Source organism: Adiantum capillus-veneris, chromosome 11 (genome assembly GCF_014529385.1).
Source record: "Adiantum capillus-veneris isolate H3 chromosome 11, ASM1452938v2, whole genome shotgun sequence".
Taxonomy (NCBI): domain Eukaryota; kingdom Viridiplantae; phylum Streptophyta; class Polypodiopsida; order Polypodiales; family Pteridaceae; genus Adiantum; species Adiantum capillus-veneris.
In genome coordinates, this window is record NC_140941.1 from 60,042,339 (window position 1) to 60,065,829 (window position 23,491).

Genomic DNA, 23,491 nt, shown 5'->3' on the forward strand with positions numbered 1-23,491 from the left:
GTCCTCCCCAAATACTGCTACACATGGTAGAGTGAAACTAGGCATTCTTATGAGCTCGATATATGTATTATTGGGGCCTCTTCATAAGGATTGGTCCTCCCCATATACTGCTACACATGGTAGAGTGAAACTAGGCATTCTTATGAGCTCGATATATGTAGTATTGGGGCCATAAAACTTTGTATGCATAATGGCACCCAGTTTATGTTGTAGAATGTCAGACATGTACCCAAGTTGACAAAGAATTTGGACAATTAGATGAGTTCGGTTACACTACTATTTTTGCACATGGTTCTTGGATAGTCAAGAAAGGAAACCTGGTCATGTTTTAAGGTCAGAAGTCTGCCTCATTGTATTCACTCTATGTCTCTTCAGTGAAAGAGAATTCTATTGAGATGTTGTCTACAGAGTTGTGGCATAGCTAGCTAGGACATATGAGTCAAAAAGGAATGAAGGTATTTGCAACATCTAGTTATATCACTGTGTTACATTACTCTCATTTTTCTTTATGCGAGCAATGCATTTACAAAAAGCAGACTAGGTTGACCTCAGTACCTTAGACAAGGAGTTAGGAAACCCTCTAGATCTTGTTCATAGAGACTTATGCAGACCTATGTATGTTAAGTCTCTAGGGGGGACACTATACTTCCTCTCATTCATAGATGACTCTACTAGAAAGGTATGGGTTTATCTCTTGAAACAGAAGAGCAAAGTGTTTAGTCTTTCAGAAGTTCTTAGCAATGGTAGAAAACCAATCAGGTAGAAAGCTCAAAACTTTGTGAACTGACAATGGAGGCGAGTATATCTCCTCTGAGTCCAAGGACTTCTGCATTAAACGAGGCATTAGAAGACACTTCACCACACCCTACACACCCCTTCAGAACAGTGTGGCAAAAAGGATGAATAGAACTATTTAGGAATGGGGTTACGTCTATGTTGTCTACAGCCACTTTACCTCAATAGTTTTGAGGGGAAGCTGTTATGAGAGTTGTTTACTTGATAAACCAGTTGCCTAGTCCACCACTGAAGTATAAGATTCCACGGGAGATGTGGATGAGCAAACAGCCTAACTACAATACATTACGTGTATATGGGTATGAGGCATTCTTACATATGTCAAAAGAGCTTAAGCAAAAGCTGAATCCCAAATCACACAAGTACATCTTCATTGGATATGGTGTGAACGAAGAGATGGGATATCGTCTCTGACACCCGGAATCTAAGAAAGCCATATGCAACTCATAGGTGATATTCAATGAGTCTAAGATGCATAGACAACCATTGAAAGAGATTGAATATCGCAAATTAAGTTTTGAGGACGTTGCCTCATCACTAGTTACACAGAAAGTTGGGCGTGCTAGTGATGCATCTTCCAGTAGTACACAAATAAAGGTTGCTCCAGAGAGAGCAAAATCCAGTAATCAGGCACTCAAAACATCTACTTGTGTATCTCGTGCACGTGAGCGTTTTCAGTCAAGATTGGACTATTTGTTAGTCATTGACTACGGTGAGCCCACTTGTTATATAGAAGCTATTCAAATGGAAGATACCGTGAAGTGGGAGCATGCTATGCAATCTAAGTATAACTCGATCTTATCCAATGAGACTTGGGAATTGATAGAGTTATTAAAAGGTAAGTCAGCATTGTCTTGCAAATGGGTGTACAAGAAGAAGTACACTACATAAGATCACGAGCCTGCGTATAAGGCTAGATTGGTTGATAAACGACTCAAGCAGAAGAAAGGAGTAGATTTCAATGAGATCTTTTCTCCAGTGGTCAAGATGACTACACTACATCTTGTGCTTGTTTTAGTAGCCATAGAGAACATGAAATTGATCCAAATGGATGTGAAGTCAAGAGGATCTCAAAGAAGGATGTCAACATGATGCATCCAGAAGATTTTGAGATAAAGTCTGAAAAGCCAATAAGGGAAGAATTGTTGTGTCAACTCAAGAAAGCTTTGTATGGACTAAAGCAAGGCTCAAGGCAGCGGTACATCAAGTTTGATAAGTGCATTCAATCCCAAGGTTATGTACAGAGCCAAGAGGATCAATGTTTGTACACAAGGAGGTTGCACAATAGCTCCCTCATCATTCTAATTTTGTATGTGGATGATATGCTTATAGCCGGGAAGTCAAAAGATGAGATTGCACTCCTCAAAGACGCCTTAAGCAAGCAGTTTTCCATGAAAGATTTAGGCGATGCACATCAATTTCTTGATCTGCGTATCAAGAGAGATTGTAAGCATGGAATACTTGAATTATCACAAAAAGAGCATATTCACAAGGTCTTACAATGTTTTAACATGCAAGGGGGGAAAGCATTGAGTACCCCAATGGCTGCATGTAAAACTTAGCGAGAATGATTGCCCCAAATTAGATATTGAAAAGGCAAAGATGAACAAGGTGCCATACTCTTTGGCAATTAGCAGTCTCATGTTCACCATGGTTAGCACGCAGCAGACATTACATTCACAGTGGGAGTGGTCAACAGCTATATGGCAAACCCGGGAAAAAGCATTGGAAAGTAGTGAAGCATATCTTGAGATACATCAAGAGTTCAGCTAGCAAGTGCTTAAGCTTTGAAAGCAATGATGCATCCATATCGGATACACTCATTCTAATTATGCGAGTTGTATGGACACTAGGACAACCACATGTAGCTATGTTTTCTTGTTGGTGAAGTGACAATCTCTTGAAGAGTGTGTCTCCAAAATTTCACCTCGTCTTCCATCATCGAGATTGAGTATGTTGTAATTTCCACTGCCAACAAGGAAGCTATATGGTTATCTCGTCTAGTTGAAGACCATGGTATACACCAGACTCCAGTGTTACATTGTGACAAGCAAATGCAATTGCATTAGCAAATAACCCCATGTTTCATTCCAAATCGAAACATTAAGGTCAAGTATCATCTGATATAAGACTAGCAAATGCATTGAGTTAGCCAAAGTCCACATAGATGAGAACCCAACATCTATCTTTAGAGCGGTTTGCACATTGCAAAGAGATGATGGGTATAAGGTGAAGCTATGGTCATACTTCACACTTGTATAGTTGTACATACTAATCCTTACACTTATAGTCACGTGGACCACGTTGGCTTTCAAGTGAGAGATTGTTAGGGTTCAGGCAAAGTGATTGACCGCCCATCACTAACCACTAACAACTATTCTTTGATTATATGGAAAGAATAAGGAGTGGTGAGAATAATTCTCATCAAAAGATCACCACATAAGGTCTCCTCCTGCACTGCATCACACTCGCACACTCGCACCCACGCGCTCCCATAGCGCCTCACATCCACCTCTATTAAGAAGGCTTCTAAGAAATATCTAGCAATGTAACTTATGCACTAAGCACATACAAGTTTACAAGCACTCCCTACACGATGTGTATATGGTAAGGCAACCCATGATTATGAGCACAAACATAGACATCACACATGATATTCATGCGTACTTTACGAAATTGGCCATGAAGGCCGCACCCTCTACAAATCAAACCAACAACATCAAGCAATTCAACATCAAATGAAGACAAAGATAACAACCAAATATGATGAATATCACGACATGAAGATCAAGACGAAGATCAACAATGAAGAGGATGACATCGAAAACCCTTCTTCATTAATGAATTAAGAACCCATAACATGAATGATGAAATACCTTGGGTCATAAGAGAGTCTATCTTAATTCTCACTTGTGAACTATAGCAATGAATCCGGAAGAGAACTGCTATGATGAATCATGAGGCATTGAACCATGATGATGAATCATATTGAACAATCATTGTTGAATAACATTTGTATTTTTCCCCAAGCTCAGCTTAAGGGGGTGATGGTTAGGCCCACATTTGTGGCACCACATGGGAAAGCCTCCAAGACAACTAAGATGGATAGAATATGAGATGGTCCAATGAGAAGAGGGCGCAACCGCTCTAGCTAATGAATGTAAAGCACAGAGCCTATTTAAGAGGATTCTCTGTAATGAAACAATTCAACCTTGAGTCTACTATCATTGTGTCTACACTCTTTATCTTTATGATCTTTCTCTAAGTACTAGCATGACCCTAACTACTCTAATCATCACCCTAACACCATGACTATGCTAAGGCTTAATCCACCATAGCTTGATGCTACACCATTGTTGATTAGGGAACACACTTTCGCTACTCCAATAGTGTTGCCAATGTTAGCACATCACCGTGACAAACGACTATAGCATAGCTATCAAGCACTAACATGTACAAAAGTTATCAATCCCATACAAGAGTGGAAGGAGTTGCAACCTAGCAAAACTCTCATCATGCTGAGCTCATCCATTAAACAGCATCTTTTCATCATCTTTGTATCCACAAACTAAGAATCTCTTGCTCAACAAAATGTGTTCGAGGACGGCAGAGTGGATTGGGAATGCTCTATAATTTCCCTGTACAAGCAAGGAGGCCTGGCTTGCATGTGCATTTACCCTGTGTGACATATATCCAATGGCATTCCTCTGTTTGGCCTGTGACATATCATAAATCTAACATCACATTGTGAAGAGAGGTTTTACACATATATGGAAAAAGTTGCCTCCCTTTCAAAGGATAGGGTCATACCTGCTTTGGTAGGGAAAAGTTTCGCTTCATTTACTGTAGTCTTGCAAAAGGATTCATACAATCTAAACTATACCTCCATTTTGCGGACATGTTAATCTCCTTACAACATGAATCTTGGCCAATATTTCAAAATAGTGGAAAACTCTTCAGTAATACTTATAAACAAAAAGCTTAGCTTTTTTATTGGGCTGTTTAAGATTTCAAAGTCAGCCATTTTTCAATAGCTTGCGAGCTTCATCTTTTTTCCGGGTATTTTTTGGAGTTCGAGCTCAAGCTACTGTTGTGTGCACCAGCAGCAAAAAAAGGAGGGGGGGAGAGCTACAAAGGCCGAGATCACACCTAGAATTGTGGGAAAGAGAGGCAAGTACTTAGATACAAATCAGGGTCCTCTGTTCCATGCCCCTTGGTAGACGGAATTCACACATAAGCAAAATAAACAAAGAAAGAAGGAACAAGCAAGAGTCTCCTTTGCTGTGTGCCAATATTGGCCATCGCTTTCCTAGCAAACTTTCTACAACCCCTTACCGTGAAGTCCAAAAACAAAACCCTAGCTTATTCCGGCTACAAAACCTAATTCTCAATATCAACAGAAATAGTTCCCTGATGTTCACCTCAGCCTTGACATACATACAAACATACATACAGATGATAGACAACACAAAAAGGATCATATTGCTCGCAATCCATTTCCAACATTACGGCTTTCCTTCTGTGTTCCAAAAACCTTGCACTTCTCTTGACTTTCTTTCAATCCTTGCCGCAACCGCTTTGGCGATGGGAGGGGTCAGAGCTGACGGCGAATCACTAAGGCTTTCCTTCTGTATTCCAAAGGCCATTCCATTTCTCTTGACTTTCTTTCGATCCTTGCCGCAACCGCTTTGGCGATGGAGGGGTCAGATCTGATGGTGAATGCTCTCTAGGATCTCCCTCTCTTCTTGTTCGGATAGGGGGCAGGGTTTTATCCAGCTCCAACTTCTGTGAGAGAAGCCAAGCAACCACTCAGCCACAAAAATTGGTTGGGAAAATCCGGAAGTAAGATTCCAAAACATGTATCGACCTTGGAGCCCTCATCTTGCATCTCTAACCCATGACTGGACCTTGGATTGCCTGCCAAACTTTCAACTGACTCATTGAGCTCCGGTGCCTGGTGAATGAAAAAAACGCTCAAGACCATAACTTTAAAACGATATAAGCAAAGCACTAGGACATGGGACAAGGAAACAGATAAATAAGCACAGTAAGTTGCATATATATCTGTAAAAAATGTAAAGGTTTCAACACTTGGATTATATATTAACATGAAGATGGGATCTCTTTGTTGTTGTGCCCAAATCTCCCAAACAGGGTGTAAGATAACACCCCTTCGAGAATCCGTCAGTGCAGATGGGTTGGCGGATATATGTTAACCCTAAACCTTTATGTTTAGTATTTGGCGTGAATCTTCTGAAATTTTCGACAAAAATGGCACTCGACAATGAATTCTTATAGCACTTCTTTGGTGCCTACAAATTTCAATCTTATTCACATGTGAGAAACTCGTACTACCTTGCCAGGATCAAAATCCACTGCACGTGGTGAGCATTCCAACCTGCACCTTCCTAGTGCATCTTCAGGCACATCATCCAACTGCTATCGCCATGTCAACAGGTTGAATGATTTTGATGAATTGAGAAGATATTGAAGAAGGATCAATCAAATAAGCAAACAAGAGCTAAGCAGCAGAGGTGTCTTCATAGCTGAGCTTCTTACCAAAATCAAATAAACGTCAAGCAAACGAAATAAAAACATCAACCTTAATCAGCTGAAGTCTAGTTATTGCGTTACACACAAATCAATTTCTACAACTGCACTTCTGATATACAAAGCAGCTTCAATTTGTAACAATCAGAGAAGTCAATCACACATCAGCCTTCAGCTACAAAACAAATACAGGAATAAATCCAAGGAAAGCCCAGATTCACCTTGAAAAAAGTGTACGTTCTCAACCCATCGTAGTCATCTACAAGACCTTTTGACCATCTGTTCTTAAATGACCTAAGTAGGATATCAAATAAGGCATAGGTACAGGCCCCTGGGGATAAATGAGAAATGACTTAAAAGTTTAGAAAAGAAAGTAAAACTACAGATCACAGAGCCCCTTTATAAGACATCTAGGAGATGCTAAATGCTGTGCTTGGAGGGAGGAGCAACGGTTAAACACCAACATGGAGAAATCCACGATGAAATCAAGAGGATGTCTCTTGGTTGATGAAGTGTTTGAGCCAATCAATCCTGCTTAGGAAACAAAAATACCATCCAAATGCACATACAGGCCTGCTCACGCAGTTTAAAGATGAAGCTTTAGAACACCTGCAAATATAATTTGGTTGGCAGAGAAAGCTCACAACCGTTACACAAAGGCCATAATGCAATCCGTTTGTTCATGACATTCCCAAATTGTTTTTTCACTTTAAGTGCATCATCACATATCAAACAGGCAGTGAAACAACAGAACAGATAATAAATTTATAGCAATACTTTGTGTGATTGTCCTTGACTTGAATCGACCAGCACACTTGCAGCTAGCTTTGACTCCGTTTGCATCACTGTCACACAAGAAGTTACTTCACATACCGACAGACAGTATAATGAGGACAAACAACAAGAAGCTTAATGCTGCACATTACAGACCACTCTTGCATTGAGTACACTACAGACTGCCACATTCAAATTCTCACAAGCGAAGTGTCTTGCCTACTCAAAATTTGTGTATACGCAACATAAGGTTTTGACCAACGAAGTTTGCAGATTGTTACCACCACAGGGGTCTTCCACATGCTGAAGTTCATGTTCACCCTTGATTTCTTCACCAACACCCTGGAAATTTTGCTGAAAACACAATAGCACAAAATCAGTCAAAAACTGAAATTGTGAAGTCTAGGTACAAATAAATGCTAGTCTTACTTATTAAGAGAATGCAAACATCTCTCTTCCTCTTTGTTTCTTGAAGAAAAGCTGTTAATCCGTCATGCACATTCCTATCACCTACGACGGACACTGTATTATTTATTTGGTAGAGTCAGGTACCAATCGCCAATGAGAGGCGCACTCTAACTGGAACATTCAAGAAATTAGTTGGCTAAGCATGGACGCCCAAGTGTGAATGGGGCGAGCTCATAGAAAAGTCAACTAAACCTAAAATTCACTCATTCTCTCATTTGTGCAATTGAAGAGTGCTCTTCCTCCATCTCCATCTTCTTCTTCCTCATCTCCTTGTGTGTGTGTGTGTGTGTGTGTGTATACGTGAGAGAGAGAGAGAGAGAGAGAGAGTGTGTGTGCGATCGAGCATTGCGGCGGCACGACAACGGCGAGGCGGTTGAGCGCGATGTAGCGGCGTCTCCCTCCTCTTCGCGGCGAGGAATCCTCCACGACAGCAAGCGTAGAGCGGTGAGTGACACACCATAGCCATCTTTGAGCTTACTAGTTTAAGCTTGTTGTGTGCTTGGAGCCATTTGTGGCTCGCACACAGTGTATTGGCAAGTTCCTTGCATTAACACGTGCGACATATGCGCACATTTTCGGCGCCGCTGCCGGGGAATGCCATACACTAAGCTTGAATGACACTCTATGCTTCTTCTGTGGTGCAATTTCAATTGTAGGAAGGGTAGGGAAGGAAAGTGTGTGTGTTGAGAAGAAGGATTTTCTATTGCTACTGTGTATTTCTTTGTTAATGAAGTTTTGAAAGGTTACTATGTTTTCTCTGTGTAAAGTGTTAGTATTAAGGTTGTTAGTTCTGTGTAATGCAAAGTACAGTAAGTAGGAAGTAGATCTGTGAGAGCTAATGAAGTGTGTCAGTGTATAACAGTAGGTGTATTAGTTGTAAGTAGGTAGGTAGAGTATGTGTGTGCTCGCACGCAGGCCGCAACGACCTTATTCTCAAAAAAAAATATATATATATATATAAGACCGGGATTGGGAATATCTCCCAGACCCAAACCCAAGCTCACGCTCACGCTCAGGTCTCAGTCGCCCTTTAAAATTACGTCTTTTAGCAACAAAAAATAGACTTTTTTGATGACCAACAGAGCTTCAGGTGACCGAACGTTGTGCTATGAAGCACACCGCGACCCTCTGAGTGATACGCTCGTTTCGAGCTATCACACACTTTAATCAAAAAATCGATCATTAAATAACATAAAAAAACGAGTGAAAACGGACGCCTAAAAAAGTAAGCGGTTAACCTTCGAGGTTATTCGTCAACGTTGGTAGGGTGCCAAAGGCACATGCATCTGCGCTCTGGTCGTGTGCTAGAGACGGAGCAACTAGAGAGAATTTCGACTTACGCGAGTTCTCATTATCCACCTACCTTAGGTTCCGGGCCCTCGGCGGGGACTCAAGGTAGTACAAACCAAGATCCGAACATAGCGGATAGTGACTCTTCCTCTGACTACGACGTCATGGAGGGTTTCCCAATGCCTAATCCCAATAGCTCAAGCCAAGACATGCATGCCATGGACCCACGGTCCGGGCCGAGCGTGCTTAGCCGCTTGAAGGAAACCTTTAGTAGAGCCACTCGCTCCGAACATGGAGCTAATGATATAAATGAGGGGGGTGGGGAAGTAAATTCTCCATTCATGACCAACGTAGACCCTATGCCCTTAGAGAATGTGCACGTGAATACTTCATTCACTGCACCTCCTGACTCTTCAGAGCTATTCCTCTCCGAGATCATATTACCCGATGGTAGAAGCCTTGCCGAAGTGCAAGAGGTTGAGCGTTATATCCTTGCAGTGAGGGAAAAGGAAACTGAGAGCTTACGCAAGGTGGAGCAATGAAGAGAGTTAAAAGCGAAAGCCCCTATGTCAATATCATTGATAGGAGAGCAATCGAGTGCTCCTAACTTAGCAACCGCTAAGGGCCAACCCCTAGAAAGCTACATTGCATCTAGCTCAAAGGACACCCCTAGCACCTCAATTCTAGATGGAGCGTTCTTAAATGAGAACTGGGAGTACGAACTACAAACGGAAACTCTGACCGACCTATACACAGGTCACACCTATTACGTGGGTTGGTTAGATGTCCTACAATCCACAATGGGTGCTGCTAGTGTGGAGGATCAACAACAAAGAGTTTGTGAGGTCATCCATAGGGTGATTGAGTTAGAGAGACAGAACAAGGGGATCCACTGCCTTCAACGGGTCTCATGAGATTCTTGGATACAGGAAATGCTAAACAACCGACCTTATCGCAAATGGAAACTCCCTCGGTCAGTCCGATGGATCCTCCATATGTTGTTTCTCCAGGGGTCTCGATACAATCTCAGCTCACAAGTGATAGCTTTACCTTTCCAAGTCTAGCTTATCTTTCCCTTGATGACACCACGGCTACCATGCCTACCCCAATGATGGGCATGCCAAGAAACACGCCATGGACCTCATTTGTTAGTAAAGCACTGCTACATGGTAGCTCAATGCCTGCAACAGTACCTACAAGTGTGTACCAATCGTATACACCCATGGGTCCTCATACTCATGTAGCCTCTACTCCTCCCATTGTTTCAACTACCTATGCTCCACAACCACAACACCCAAGTTCTTATTTCCATGGGACTATACCGGCTAGCATTAGCATGTCACATTCGACGTCTGTTATGCCTAGGGCCACACATATGAACTATGGACCACCACATGGCACAACATCGTACCCAACGTGGAACCCAAGGGCTTCCTATGCGTCAAGACCAATGCCAATACCTACTCCACATGTAGTCTCTGGAGCACCTCCACCCACGGTGCCTGCTCACTTAGGTGACTTGACAACATTTGCTCAAGCTACTGGTCGATCTATTGCTGAGAATATGCGTAACACGCCTGATAGAGAGCCTAGAAGTAAGGCAGTACAAATAGCCAAGCTCACACAAAAATTTAGTAGAGACGGAGATGTGAGAAAGCATATCGAAGTGTTTGAACAAATATGCGATCCTCTAGGAGAACACAATGACCTGCATAAGAGTAATGCTTTAAGCCTAACCTTAAGTGGAAAGGCTGGGGATTGGTATAGAACCTTAAGGGTGGAAGAAAAAACGATTTACCCTACTCTTACGAGATTGTTCTTGAAAGAATACATACGAGAGGGAGTGCTTTGGGGTGTAGCCTCTCAACTTCAGAAAGCCCAACGAGAGGAAGGAGAGTCGGTGAGAGACTTTATTAGTCGCTTAAAGCATTTCAATTCTCGTTGTAATCCAAATGAGCGCTTCAATAATAATCGATTGCTTGATAGATTCATTAGGGGGTTACGACATGAGGATATCTACAATGGCCTAGTCATTAGAGGTATCACCACTTGGGAAGCAGTCACCACCAATGCGATCCAATTGGAGGATAATTTAATGATTCAAGGAGAAAGAGTGTCTGTTGAGCCTAAATCTATTAGCTCGCAAGCATCAGGGCATCAGCCAATGACCCTAAAGCCTATTGCTAAGGAGCCAAAGATATCTGACATGACTTTAGCAGACCTCACCAAGGCTATTCAAGAGAGTCTTAGAGATAATCGTGCTCCGCAAAACAATCATATATATCCAAGAAGGGAGCAACAATGCTGCTCAGTATGCTATGGACCGCATAGTACCAATGAATGCCCTACTTTTAGAGTAAAATTCAATGGGAATTGCAATGCCTGTGGAAGGTATGGTCATCAAGCTAAGGATTGCATAGTATTTAAGCGCGGGATGGCCAATAGACCAACCTTAGCATGGACAGACACACCTCGAGTGCCTTCATTGATGTTGGCCCCACCTCTTAAACAAACAGCACAACACATGGTCTCTAGGGCCCAAAATGTTGTTCAAACAACACCCTTAACCACCTCCAGTGCTAGGACCACAACCACCACATTCAAGAATCACTTCTATAAATCAAGTGGGTTGTGAGTCATCTATTGCTTGTTTGGAAGACTGTGAGGAAGATATAGATCCTAATATTGCCTATGGGATAGATGTGCTTGAAGAAAGTCCACAATACTGCATGGAGAACTATTGGGGACAAGTCAAATCTGTCTATCAAGTAGCTGCTCTTGCTGCAAGAGGCCAAAATATCAATTACACTACTAAGAGACCACCTCTTCAATGCTATGAGTATGGAGGTCCACATCGTGTAGCCGAGTGTCCTATTAGGCTACAAAAGAACGCCACACTAATGCAAACCAATCAAGCGAGCACGTCTACAATGCCGATGCTCATGTGTAATCGATGTGGCATAGATCATTTGATTGCCCAATGTCCAAATAATCCAAATGCACCGAAGATCACGCCATTAAACTTGATTGAAGTTACCGAGGAGCCATCACAAAGTACACTTGTGGTACCAGTAAACGTACTCACATGAACGATGCTCCAAAAACAAAATTATATTCTTGAGAAAAGAGACACGGCATCAATTGCCCAATCTCAGAGAAAGAAGAAAACACGAAGGAAGAGATCGCAAAAAGCAGCGAAGTCATACCCCAGTTCAAAGACCAACATAGGGACTGGTGACGACCCCGTATATATGAACGACACTGAAGAGGATTCTGATTCAGGTGAAACCATGGAGACCAAAACGATCACTAAGATAGAAACCAACAAGGAAGATCTTCATGAGCCACAATGGCCAGGATCCAAGAAGAAGATAGGAACTTATCCAAACTCTACAGAGGAGATCGAGCGAGTCAATCAATTAAGGATACCCAAAGGGATCTAGAACCAGCACCTAGGCAGATTCAAATTACAGACACCGTGTTCCCTACGCAACAACAACCTCACCAAGTCCATAGACCCTTAGCCATACCTAGTGTCATCCAAGAAGAAAGTGACTTAAAGTCATGGGAAAGTGGACGTACTCACTTCTTGATGGAAAGAATGTTTACATAGAGACTACTTGATCCTATCGAAGAAATGGAGATCCCATCTTCCCCACATCAAGGGGCTGAAGCCCAAAAGGTGCCGTTAAACATTGCCAAATTGATGGATTTCATGTCTTCAGAAGTTAGAACCACCATCATGTCCAAACTATATAAAGACCCTGAGCTAGTCTCAGCTCTTCGAGCCTTCCTCAATGGAGAACTAAAGTTTGGGCTACCACAAATTTGCACAGATGGATGGAGCTGGGGAGATGCCAATAGAGGAGGAACACTTAGATCCACAACCCAACATAGATGAGAACCTTCTTATAGAAATACCTGTTAACAAATTGGGACAATACTTTGAGGGTGATGAATCCAATGCGACCATACCAATCACTACTAAGGGATTAACTGTGAAGGAAATCCTTGATGGTGGCGCTGGGGTTAGCATTGTGAACAAAAATTGTTGGGAAACTATGGGAAGACCTCACCTTGCGACCACAACCATTGTAGTGAAGATGGCCAATGGGTCTATCATTAAACCTATTGGGATGCTAGAAGATCTCAAGATCAAGGTCTTTGGACATAAAATAAGGATTACCTTCATTGTTATGGATTTCTCCAAACACACTATGGCATCGGAGATGATCTTAGGACGTCCTTTCATGAGGGAAGCAAAAATGGTGCATGACTGGTCAAAAAACCATGTCTACCTGCAGTTCCAAGACTCTGTCATTCGAGTGGATCTTGTAATTGGTCCAGCACATCCTCTAGGAAACAGGTTAATAATTGATCATAGATCTGACACCACACTTCACTCGGCCCCATTGCAGTATTGTTGCACGTATAAAGCGGACCCTGATGTTGGGGAAGATTCTCCTTATATGGATGTACTACCTAGGATGACTGAGTCGAACAATGTGGATTGGGTCCACTAGCAGCAACCATAGACACTTGGGGAAATAGGAGGACGACCTGGGTAACACCTGAGGGGGATGAAATGCCACCACTCGTACCCTTAAATATGCTAGAAGCAATGCATATAGCTTCTCACAAGACTCATCCTCATATAAAACAGAGAAAACATACAAGTGGGTCCCTAAAACTTCTTTAGAGACCATAGCTAGTGCCAAAAAACATACGCCTTGTAAGAAACGTCCCACTCGCTCCAAGAAATGTAAAGAAACGTGGAGGTGGATTCCTAAACGACTATTGGAAGCCCAAGGCTACTATCAAGGAAATGATCAAATCTGGGTGCCAAAACGTAAATTGTGCTCTTACTTGTCACCTGACCCATGTGAGCCCAATCCCATAGCTCCAAAACGAATCGACAATCGCCGAAAGAAAAAAATCACAGAATGCTACACACCCGCTCTAGAGCTAGTTTGGGTACCAAAGAAAGAACAATTTGTTCCACCTAGCTCAGGAAGGGGGGAGTCCCTCAGGAAGAAGGGAATCCCATGAAGCTTCTAGCTCCTCATGTAATGCATCCATAGAGGTAAAAGCTTCTCCACAGCCTCCATCTACAATAGTGGACCTCCATAAAGCTACAAAGGAATCCACACCTCACAGTGTTCAAGAATCACCCGATGAACCACTTCAAGTTCAATCCTAGGAGAGTACCTTACCACCCTTGCAACTCGATGAGGCACCTAAGCTCACATATTATCAACTGGAACAATTGGTTTCAAAGGGTGACGAGCACATTTCAAACGGTATGATCTACCCAAGGAAGGGGGGAGTGTTTGCTGACAGTCATCATTCACTCACTTCCCTCTCAACCCTCCTTCCTTACCTCTCAATCACCAAGCTTAGGGATGATTTCATAAGAAATAAATTATTAGAAATTTCAGTTTTTGACCAACTTAGGGATAATTAAGTCAGGGATGATTTCCCTCTCAACCCTCCTCCCTGACCTCTCAATCACCAAGCTTAGGGATGATTTCATAAGTCAGGCGATGATTTCATAAGAAATTCCTTTTATCATAGCTTAACTACAAGGTCTTCTAGGTATAGCCTCTAGTCAGCCCTCGAACATGAAATACTTGGCTCTCGCAATTAAACAACTTAATTGACCAAAGAAAATTGAGAAGCTTGCCCATGATATTAATAGTCAATCTTTAGTGCCTTTCGACCGTTAAATTAGTGACCCCAGACTTGTTTAGTTTTTTACCTTTACAGCTGTTTCTGCGTTTGATTATATTGAAATTTAATGTTTATTGCTGACAAATCGTTTAGAATTATGTTACCAATCAATTTGTCCGCCTAAAACTACATATGCTTTTTAATTGTATATGAGAATGCAATTACTGTGTCAATGTTGTTTGATTTTGCAGTGACTGAAGAAGGCTAAAGACATTCATCTCAAATGCTCTTCCACCTCAACGAACGAGCTTCAACTCAATAGCTCCCGAGGACGGAATCTACATCAGGAAGGGGGACATGTTAATCCGTCATGCACATTCCTATCACCTACGACGGACACTGTATTATTTATTTGGTAGAGTCAAGTACCGGGCTTGTCGGTCGAATAGGAAAAGGGTAAGAGTGATCGCCGATGAGAGGCGCAATCTAACTGGAACTTTGAAGGGATTAGTTGGCAAACCATGGACGTCCAAGTGTGAATGGGGCGAGCTCATATAAAAGTCAACTAAACCTAAAATTCACTCATTCTCTCATTTGTGCAATTGAAGAGTGCTCTTGCTCCATCTCCATCTTCTTCTTCTTTATCTCCTTGTGTGTGTGTGTGTGTGTGTGTGTATGCGTGAGAGAGAGAGAGAGAGTGTGTGCGATCGAGCATTGCGGCGGCACGACGGCAGCGAGGCGGTTGAGCGCGGCATAGCGGCATCTCCCTCTTCTTCGCGGCGAGGAATCCTCCACGACAGGAAGCGTAGAGCGGTGAGTGACACACCATAGCCATCTTTGAGCTTACTAGTTTAGGCTTGTTGTGTGCTTGGAGCCATTTGTGGCTCGCACAGAGTGTATTGGCAATTTCCTTGCATTGATACGTGCAACATACGCGCACAAAAGCATAGCTGATATGACCCCCCTTTGAGCGCCCAAAATGGTGCCGACCCCAAGGGGAAGTAAAAATTGATACAAAGACGCCCGTGGGCAATTACAAGGGCCAACGGCCAAAGCATTAAAAATTGATAATGCTAAAGCACGCCATGGAGAAAAACAAGGGTAAAAAGTGCCCTGGCAACTACTGAAAGGAGAGGGGAAAGGGGAGAGGGTATCCACCAAAATCTCTGAATGATAAGCACCACCAAACTTCTGTGAAGAGAGAAGCCACCCAAGAAGGTATGGGTGTAACTGAAGAAGCTCAAGACGCACAAAATTGGTCAAAAACTGAAATTGCGAAGTCTAGGTACAAATAAATGCTAGTCCTACTTAATTACAGAATGCAAACATCTCTCTCTCTTGTTTGTTTCTTGAAGAAAAGCACAGCTGACATGATCTCCCTTGGAGCGCCCAAAATGGTGCCGACCCCAAGAGGAAGTAAAAATTGATACAAAGATGCCCGTAGGCAATTACAAGGACCAACGGCCGAAGCATTAAAAACTAATAATGCTAAAGGGAGGAGGCAAAGTGGCGACTAGTTGACAGTGCAGAATTGGACATCCCATGGAGGCGAACAGCAGCAAGCACCTCCAGCGCACGCGATGAGAGCAGCGGCCGGCAGTGAGTAAGCAGTGGGGCAATGGCGGTGACACATGCCAGGCGCAAGGCAACATTCTGGGAGGCAACATGCAACAAGGCACGGCAGCAGCAACGGCTCACAGCTCTATGTGCTAGGGCAGCCCTGCTCTCTCAGGATGAAGGTTGGATGCCTAAGGATGGGACATGATCCTAGGCAAGGCCTCGCAATAGCGTGCTAAGTACAAAGGTCTCATAAAGATAGGGTCAAGGATCCTATAAGAGGAGGTGGTTGGGTGGAGAACAGCAAGTCCTAGATCCTCTAGCATTTTAGTGGTGTTAGAGCTTAGTAAAACTTCTTGAGGGCGTGGACAAAGCAACTGGTGCTATTTTTAACACGAGTGCTATCTTTTCAAGTAAAAAGCTCTGTGGAGCCAGATGCTAAGGAAGGAGGAAGGAGGGTTTCGACCTCATGCGTTTCGCGTGCTACATGCACCAAACATACCTGCCCCGGCCCAGAGATTTTCGCCTCTTCACCATCAAGGTTGTTCACATTCGACGTACGAGACCAAAGTGACATTTCATTTACCAAGGTCGGGGCTGTAGGGAGGCTTGCTCGACCCAACATGAAAACACATATATATGCAACCCCTTGGGCGTGGGAAGAAGACAAAAGAAGAAGGAGAGCATCAGTATCCTCAGCACCCGCAGTGCCCAGTAGCCTCCTAGCGTTCTCTCATCAGCGTTTTCAGCAGCAGCAGCGTTTTTGCTTCTTCATCGGCATTCCACATAGTACCTCAGGGGACAGCCATAGCCTCATCACGGTCGCATTTCCTGTCGCGGCCAAACCAGCATTTTCAGTTTTCAGCCAGCCCTACAGTCAACATTTTTCAGTTTTCAGCCATCGTCGTCACCGTCGTTGTCGTTGTCGTCGTCGTCGTCAAGCATCTCAGCATTTAGAACCATTGTACCAGACTTTGTGCAATCTAAAGCAAATACCTCTCTAGCAATAGAAAGGGGGGCCCTTGGAGGGGGGTTTGGGACCCCATCTGGTGTCGATTTTCTCTCTCTCTCTCTATCACTCACAACACATTCACATACAGTTTGCATTCTCTTTTGTTTTGATCTATTGCAAAACTCTCAAGAAGTAAAGGGGGAGCTCTCTCCCCTTCAATAAAAGGAACCTTGAGTACGCACTAAGCCCTCATCCTGAGCATACACCATCATTCACTTCCGCTGCACATTACGTTGGTATCAGAGCTCTTTGGCAAAGTTCGGTATCATCACTCAAGGAAAGAAGCACAAAGAACCATAGAAATTTTTGTTTGCTTGTTGTGATCGCACGTAACCCAAGAACACTTGGGCATGTCCATCCCTAATCTGTGTTTTTGAAGAGTGACAGGTAACCCAGAAAAGAAGGGCTTGTCCAACCTCCCCTCGTTCCTCTTTTCCACTCATTGAGAGCAGACCTTGCACTTAGCGACAGGCCATTCGACGTGAGGTGGGAAAAAGCATTCTTTGTGTCAACGAAAGGCCGCCAAGGGCTGCACCCGCAAGAAGGAGTTGAGCTTGGGTAAGAGAAAAGCCTTCTTAAACGCAGATTGCAAGTCGTCACCAAGTACCAAGAACCCCAAGAGGCCAAGTACCACTCTAAGTACCCAAGTACTCAGTGCATGGTCATCACCAGAAGCGGAATGGATACTTTGCGTGAAGGTGATGAGAGTGGAGTTGGAAGAGAAGAAGTCTCTACACCAGGAGGATTGTTCCCCGATCCTCCCCCATCCATTCTCTTGTAAAGAGGGCTCGCTTAGAAGCGACTCAAGCAGCTCCTATCGAGAGGTGTCTGGTTTCGCTCCCGGCATGCACTCTTTAATCACGAAGGAATGACCTAGTGTGTTAGTCTATGTTCAACAGACATCTTTCTGCTGTAAGTTTATTGTTTCTCCTCTCACAGAATGTGATATGATTTTCGACATTAAATAGTTTCATGAGCACGATCCACAATTTCGTTGGAAAGAAAACACGCTCACCCTCTGGCAAGTTCCTCTCTCGTGGTTATTCGTGGTGAGTAGGGCCTCCATTATTTACCTCTCATTTCTCATGTGCAAGCTAAGCGTGAATTACGAAGAGGAGCTCAAGCGCCATTCATTTATGCCACTAAAGTGACGCGGGACCTCAAGACTTCAGAACGATACTTAGGTTTGTTAAGAAGTATGAGCATCTCTTCTTGCAAGATGATCTTCTACCCCGTCTCCCTCCCAAGCAATCATAATATTGAACTCATGGAAGGAGCACAACCAGTCAATAGGACTCCCTACCGTTTGAACAAGTCTCAAGAAGAAGAGTTAGAGCGGCAACTCACCAATTAGTGGTCAAGGGATTCATACGCCCTTGTGTAATTCCCTTTGTTGCTCCTATTTTGTTTGTCCGCAAGAAAGATGGGTCTGCTCGTTTGTGTGTAGATTACAGGGCACTCAACAAGATGACCGTCAAGAACAAGTTTCCGATGCCTCGCATTGTCGATAGACTGAATGGCGCAAAGGTTTTCAACAAAGTCGATCTCAAAAGTGGGTACCATCAGGTAAGGGTATTCAAGGGCGACATCTACAAGACCGCATTCCGCACGGAGCGGGGGCAACGGGAGTATGTGGTTATGCCTTTTGGATTGACAAGTGTCGTGGGTACTTTCAACCGTCTCATGTTAAGTCGTTTTGGTGACATGACTGACCTATGTGCGCTTATTTTCTAGATGAAATTCTCATTTTTTCTAAGTCATGGGAAAAGCATGAATGGGATGTAGAAAAGGTGTTAGCCCGTTTAGATGAGTGTCAGTTGTACATTGCAGCTAAGAAGTCGGAATTTTTTCTAACAAAAGTTACTTATCTGGGCTATAACATTTCTGCAAACAGTGTTAAGTTGGACCTCGCAAAGGTAGAACAAGCTCGTAATTGGGATTTGCCCAAAACAACATATGATGCGCGTTCTTTTTTAGGTCTATGTCAGGCATATAGTTCACATATAGAAAATTTTGCATGCATTGCCGCACCAATGGCTGGTGTCTTGAAAGGGGTACAAACTTGCCGACAATGCGTTGTTTTGCCCGAGGCAACCGTTGAGGCTTTTGAAGCTCTCAAGGTTGCGATAACTGAGGCTCCGTGTCTCATCCTTGCCTCTTGGGATGATCCCTTTGAGGTATGGACAGATGCGAGCAACGTCGCCATACGAGCTATGCTGCAGCAGCATGGCCGTCAAGTTGCATTTCTCAATAGAAAGTTAAGTAGTGCTGAAAAGAATTACTCTATGTACGATAAGGAACTTCTCTCTGTCATTCATTCTCTCAAGCATTGGAAGCATTTTTTGTATGGTAGAGAGTTTATTGTTCGTATTGATCATCAAGCCCTCAAGTGGCTCCAATCTATGTCTAGTGCACATTAAAGTGACCGCCAAGCACAATGGTCTCCTCGTAAAGCTAACCATATTGCAAATGCGTTAAGTCTCAAAGGACAGATCTTTACTGTTCATACTGATCATCAAGCCCTCAAGTGGCTCCACTCTATGTCTAGTGCACATTAAAGTGACCGCCAGGCACAATGGTCTCCTCGTAAAGCTAACCATATTGCAGATGCATTAAGTCGCAAAGGACAGAACTTGGCTCTTGAGTCAAGTTCAGCAACCTCCATTCAAGGAGTCTCTTTTGACAGCATGAAGAACCAGTATGTAGATTTCGAGTTTGGTAAGCAATGGTTGCAAGCTCTTGCTTCCCAAGGGCCTAGCAAGTATCTCATTTGTGAGGGTCTTTTGTATTTTCGTCACCGTCTTTGTGTGCTACATTCTCTTAGGCAAGCCATATTGCACAATGCACATGATGCACTCACGAGTGGGTAGCACAGAGGCATGAATACCACTTTAGAAAAGATAGAAAGATTCTTTTATTGGCTTAAAATGCGAAAAAATGTGCCTAAGTATGTCACACAGTGTTTTATTTGTCAAAAAGTAAAAGCCCCTAGGGGTAAGGGGCAGGACCTCTTGTTAGCGTTGCCTATTCCCGAGGGCCAAAGGCCCAACTAATGACATTTCCATGGATTTTGTAACTAATCTTGCATTCAAGGAATACTCAGTGTTTAACCATTATTGATCGTTTCAACAAGTTTTGCATGTTGATTCCTTGTAAGGCCACAGTCACAAGCACAAGATGTAGCACGTTTGTTCATTAAGCATCGATATCCCCTTTGTGGTTTGCCAAAGTCAATTGTGTTAGACAGAGATGTCAAGTTTACATCACATTTTGGAAAGCACTCTTGGAAAATTTTGGTACTAAGTTGAATTTTTCGTCCACATTTCATTCACAGTCCGATGGTCACATTGAGATCTACAATCAGTTGGCTTTTGATGTCTTAAAAGTCATATGTACATGATCAATAGTCTCATTGGGAGCACTACCTCCCGTTAGTTCAAGCAATTTTGAATGACTCCTATTCCACTGCCATTGGTAGAACTCCATATGAGGCAGCATTTGGTCGTCTGTTCCGGTCTTTGTTGACTAGATCGGTCAGTCAGTTGCCTGATGTCAATGCTGAGAGCCAGTTTTGGATGAGATTACTAAAAGTATGAAGCTTCAGCTAAACAAGGCTCGAGAATCTTCTTCACGTCATGCTAACAAGCATCGCCAGGATGTTACTATCGAGGAAGGGGATTGTGTCTACCTTAGGATCATGAAGCACCGTCTTAAGCAAGTTCGAAAGAAGTGTCCAAAGTTGTCTTTTCGAATGTATGGTCAATTTCCACTCACTATAAAGATTAATGAGGTTTCTATGAAATTGCAATTACCTAACTCATGGTCAATGCACAACGTTTTTCATGTTTCTTGGTTGAAGTTGTTTTAGGGCGATCGACCAAAGAACATTTCCGAAGAGGACGAACCTGAGATCGTAGACGAAGCAAAAGTCATGGAACCGGAGCAGATTTTGTTGCATCACTTTCGCCATGGCTCAAAGAAACAAGCACGACAGTACGTTTTGAAGTTTAAAGAACGAGGCACCCACGAGACAGTGTGGGTTGACGAAGCTTTCTTCACAAATTATCTGAGTTGTTGGAAGACTACAAAGAAGCCATGCAGCTCGGTAGCAGCACCTCACCTTGAAAAGGGGGAGATGTCATGTGCACATCTAACCCTATGTGCATGTGGACAAGTTGTAACTCCTACTTCTAGGATTTAGGACAGCCTAGGAGGTGTTCTGGCAACCTTGTGAGCCTGTACGCAGGATGTGCATGTTCATGCACTTAAGAGTAGTTGCATACCCTCTAATTGCACAACCCATGAGCATTAGCATCAATATCTAGCACCAAGCATGAGCATTTTTCACCGCAAGTGACCGTTTCCGGAACTGCGTATGAATCACCTCGTATAGGGCTTTTATTTAATAAAGTGACCTTTCATTTTCCAAGGTCGTGGGCTGTAGGGAAACTTGCTCGACTCAGCATGAAACACATATATATGCAGCCCCTTGGGCGTCGGAAGAAGGCACAACAAGCAAGAGAGCATCAGTATCCTCAGAGCCTGGGCACCGCAGCCTCCTGGCGTTTTCTCATTAGTAACCCAGCGTTTTTGCCTCAGCGTTTTCAGCAGCAGCAGCGTTTTTGCTTCATCATCGGCATTCCGCAGCAGTACCTCAGCGGACAGCCATAGCCTCGTCACGGTCGCATTTCCCGTCACGGCCAAACCAACCTTTTCAGTTTTCAGCCAGCCCTAAAGTCAGCGTTTTTCAGTTTTCAGCCATTGTCGTCATTAATGACAGCAGATCAGCCCTTAGTCTCGCCGAATTTGCAGTATCCCATCAGCATCTCTAGCGATTTCAGTTTTCAGCCCATTAGCCTTGCAGTCTCAGCCTCGACTGCAAGCATCGTTGTCGTCGTCACCGTCGTCGCCAAGCATCTCAGCATTTAGAACCATTGTACCAAACTTTGTGCAATCTAAAGCAAATACCTCTCTAGCAATAGAGAAGGGGGCCCTTGCAGGGGGGCTTAGGACCCCATCTGGTGTCGATTTTCTCTCTCTACCACTCACAACACTTTCACACAGTTTGCATTCTCTTTTGTTTTGGTCTATTGCACAACTCTCAAGAAGTAAAGGGGGGCTCTCTCTCCCCTTCAGTAAAAGGAACCTTGAGTATGCATTGAGCACTCATCCCGAGCATACACCATCATTCATTTCCGCTACACATTACAATATGCAAGCATGTATAAGTAGACATGTACGTCTATTTGTATTCAATACCTAGAAAATTTTTCGTACTAATAATGATTACCCATATTGCACAACATTTTTTTCCATACCGTACTTATCGTACCTATTCACCTTGTATCAAACCACAAGAAGGTGTTATACAAGTGCAAGGTTTTACCGGGCTGGCTGAGTTGTAGCAAACAACTACCCACTAACATTACTTCATTAGCCTCAAGTTTTGCAGATGCAAATCTTTCCAAGGAAATTTCATTTTTCCCCATAAGATGGTGCTTTGCATCTTGTGCTCTGGTGTTTCTGGCCAGCAAGTTAATCCATTTCTGGCATGACTAGCATGAATACAACTCTAGTAATGAAGCCAAGGGCGTGTTCTTTAGTATTTTTTTCTTTCTAGCAACGATGCCATGAATTCATCAAGGTTTTTCTTTTCCAAACTGTGACATGAGTTCCACAAATGTCTAACTTTCTTATCTATCTTTGGATTATTTCTTTCGCTTATTAGCTCCTATAGCAAAGTGCTCACCAAGATTTTTGCAAGATTTTGTAGTACAATGCTTCTACAAGCATGGATTTTTAGCCAAATTTTGTTCCTGTAGCAAAGTGCTCATCGGAATTTTCTGTACAGATCTAGAGGCCCTGATGATGGATATAGTTTTATGATCTTTTCTACGTTATGCTAAGTTTATTTTTTACTAAGGTAATCTACATTGTTCAAATCTTTATGCAATTTTGGCAAAATAGGAGATGAAACATTTGTACAAGCTTGTCAAACACATAGCAAGGGACAAATTTTCCAATTTCTTTCTAGGTGCAACATCAAGGATGCACTGTGACATCTAAGAAGATGTGGAAGTACAATACGTAATAGTCGTTTATATATATGCTTTCAGACGTTCTATTGCAAATTTTACGATATATCTACGAGGTGGTATCGTGATGAGTGTAATGCCTTGGTTTACGTTCAAATCAAGATCCACTCTCACTACATTAGCCTTGATCATCCTTTGGCTACTCACTTAGGATTGTGCAGCTACATGGACACAGATATTTTAAGCCAAGACATGTTGGTTCAATATATTCTAGACATGTCTAGGCACAGAGCACCATCCATCAGAGAACCATCTATGACAATGTGGAGTTTGAAGTTGA

The 23,491-nt window shown here is 43.0% G+C and overlaps 2 protein-coding genes across 4 annotated transcripts in view; both read right to left on the bottom strand.

The window, feature by feature from the left end:
• Positions 1-3,748: 3,748 nt before the first annotated feature.
• Positions 3,749-4,740, bottom strand: LOC147447307 (uncharacterized). The gene is made up of 2 exons (XM_086523147.1): positions 4,606-4,740; positions 3,749-4,511 (listed from the first exon to the last, which is right to left on the bottom strand). Exons 1-2 carry the CDS (start codon positions 4,633-4,635, stop codon positions 4,320-4,322), a joined length of 222 nt encoding a protein of 73 aa, XP_086379273.1. The 5' UTR covers positions 4,636-4,740; the 3' UTR covers positions 3,749-4,319.
• Positions 4,741-5,256: 516 nt separating this feature from the next.
• Positions 5,257-23,491, bottom strand: part of LOC147447308 (uncharacterized) — an 86,408-nt gene continuing 68,173 nt past the window's right edge. For 2 of the 3 annotated variants that reach the window (XM_086523146.1, XM_086523144.1), the window contains 5 exons: positions 7,401-7,473; positions 7,123-7,190; positions 6,151-6,234; positions 5,663-5,749; positions 5,257-5,580 (listed from right to left, as the gene is read on the bottom strand). In XM_086523146.1, coding sequence (XP_086379272.1) covers positions 5,410-5,580; positions 5,663-5,749; positions 6,151-6,234; positions 7,123-7,188 — 408 coding nt within the window. In that variant the 5' untranslated portion in view covers positions 7,189-7,190; positions 7,401-7,473 and the 3' untranslated portion in view covers positions 5,257-5,409. The remainder of the gene's footprint in view (positions 5,581-5,662; positions 5,750-6,150; positions 6,235-7,122; positions 7,191-7,400; positions 7,474-23,491) is intronic. The other variant, XM_086523145.1, reaches the window with a different exon arrangement.